The 1,135-nt window shown below is 38.1% G+C and overlaps 1 protein-coding gene across 1 annotated transcript; it reads right to left on the reverse strand.

Annotated features, from left to right (window-relative positions):
• Positions 1 to 64: 64 nt before the first annotated feature.
• Positions 65 to 844, reverse strand: LOC110440790 (hydrocephalus-inducing protein homolog; the record flags this gene model as incomplete). Its single annotated transcript, XM_021483924.1, has 2 exons — positions 65 to 369; positions 641 to 844. Coding segments are annotated over 2 exons (472 nt in total), but the record flags the coding sequence as incomplete, so codon positions are not given.
• Positions 845 to 1,135: the final 291 nt, after the last annotated feature.

Genomic DNA, 1,135 nt, shown 5'->3' on the forward strand with positions numbered 1-1,135 from the left:
TTTTTATTTTTTACTTTTTTTTATTTATCAATATTTCCAAATTTGATTACAAAAATGAAATTGGCATTTTAGGAAATACTTTTCTGCCTGAGTTTGAATACTTACGAACAAATCAGTCTGGCCTCATAATCATTCACATCTAAGGGAGAGAACCTGACTTTAAAGCTGGATTTCTTGCCAGCCTGTATTGTTCCATATTCTGGTTCTATGGTGAAGGGGACATAACTGCTGTCAGCAAGATCCATGCGTGACTCTGGTCGTTCTGCCTCTGACATGAATGTTACAGCTCGCTGGAAGGTGGGCATGTTCTCCATTACCACCTGCCAACTGTAGTCCATCTGGACAGCACCCTTGTTACTCAGTGTAAAACTGCAAAACATTACAACAAATCACTCAAATTCTGAAATTACAAGCTTCAATATAACAAAACCAAATTTTCACCTAAAAAATGCCTAACTCAAACTTTCAACATCAAATTTGTATCTCATCTATGTAAAACCTCAATATAAGGCGACAACTTTTGTAGATTTCAGAACAAAGACTCCCAACCTTGTAGATTTGATTGTGACCATTGCGAGTTTGGTGGTTGAAGTTTAGTGCCATGTTTTTTGAGGAACACAGTGTTGATTTATGGACTTACTCATAGACCCTTGTCTGGAACATAAGAGTGTCTCGGAAGCTAACAGCCTCTATCTTGCATTTGTATTTGCTGAAGTCACACAGAGCTGTTACAAGTAGGTCCACCTGGCGAGCACTGTCAGGCACTTCTGTAAACACAGGCTCTGCCTCTGTTTCAATCACCTTCTTTTTGGCTGGTCTTGATGATAGTGGTGCCTTGTTACCACTGAAACAAACAAATGTTTACATGCTACAGTGTCACCTTTTGTATAAAATGATTGTGAACTGACTGTTATACACAGTTAGCTAGCACACAGTTTTGCCATAATACACACACTTTGGTATTGCAATGATTGACCTTTAACCCCATGTGGCCATGACTACTGACTGTGGTTTATGATAGGTTAGGTATCTTAACCATTTGCAAGTCATAAACTCTCTTTGACCAAACTGTGAATTCATGATTAATATAATGATGTCATGACATTGTGATGTTGTACTAAATACACCAGACATG

Source organism: Mizuhopecten yessoensis, unplaced genomic scaffold (genome assembly GCF_002113885.1).
Source record: "Mizuhopecten yessoensis strain PY_sf001 unplaced genomic scaffold, ASM211388v2 scaffold708911, whole genome shotgun sequence".
NCBI lineage: Eukaryota > Metazoa > Mollusca > Bivalvia > Pectinida > Pectinidae > Mizuhopecten > Mizuhopecten yessoensis.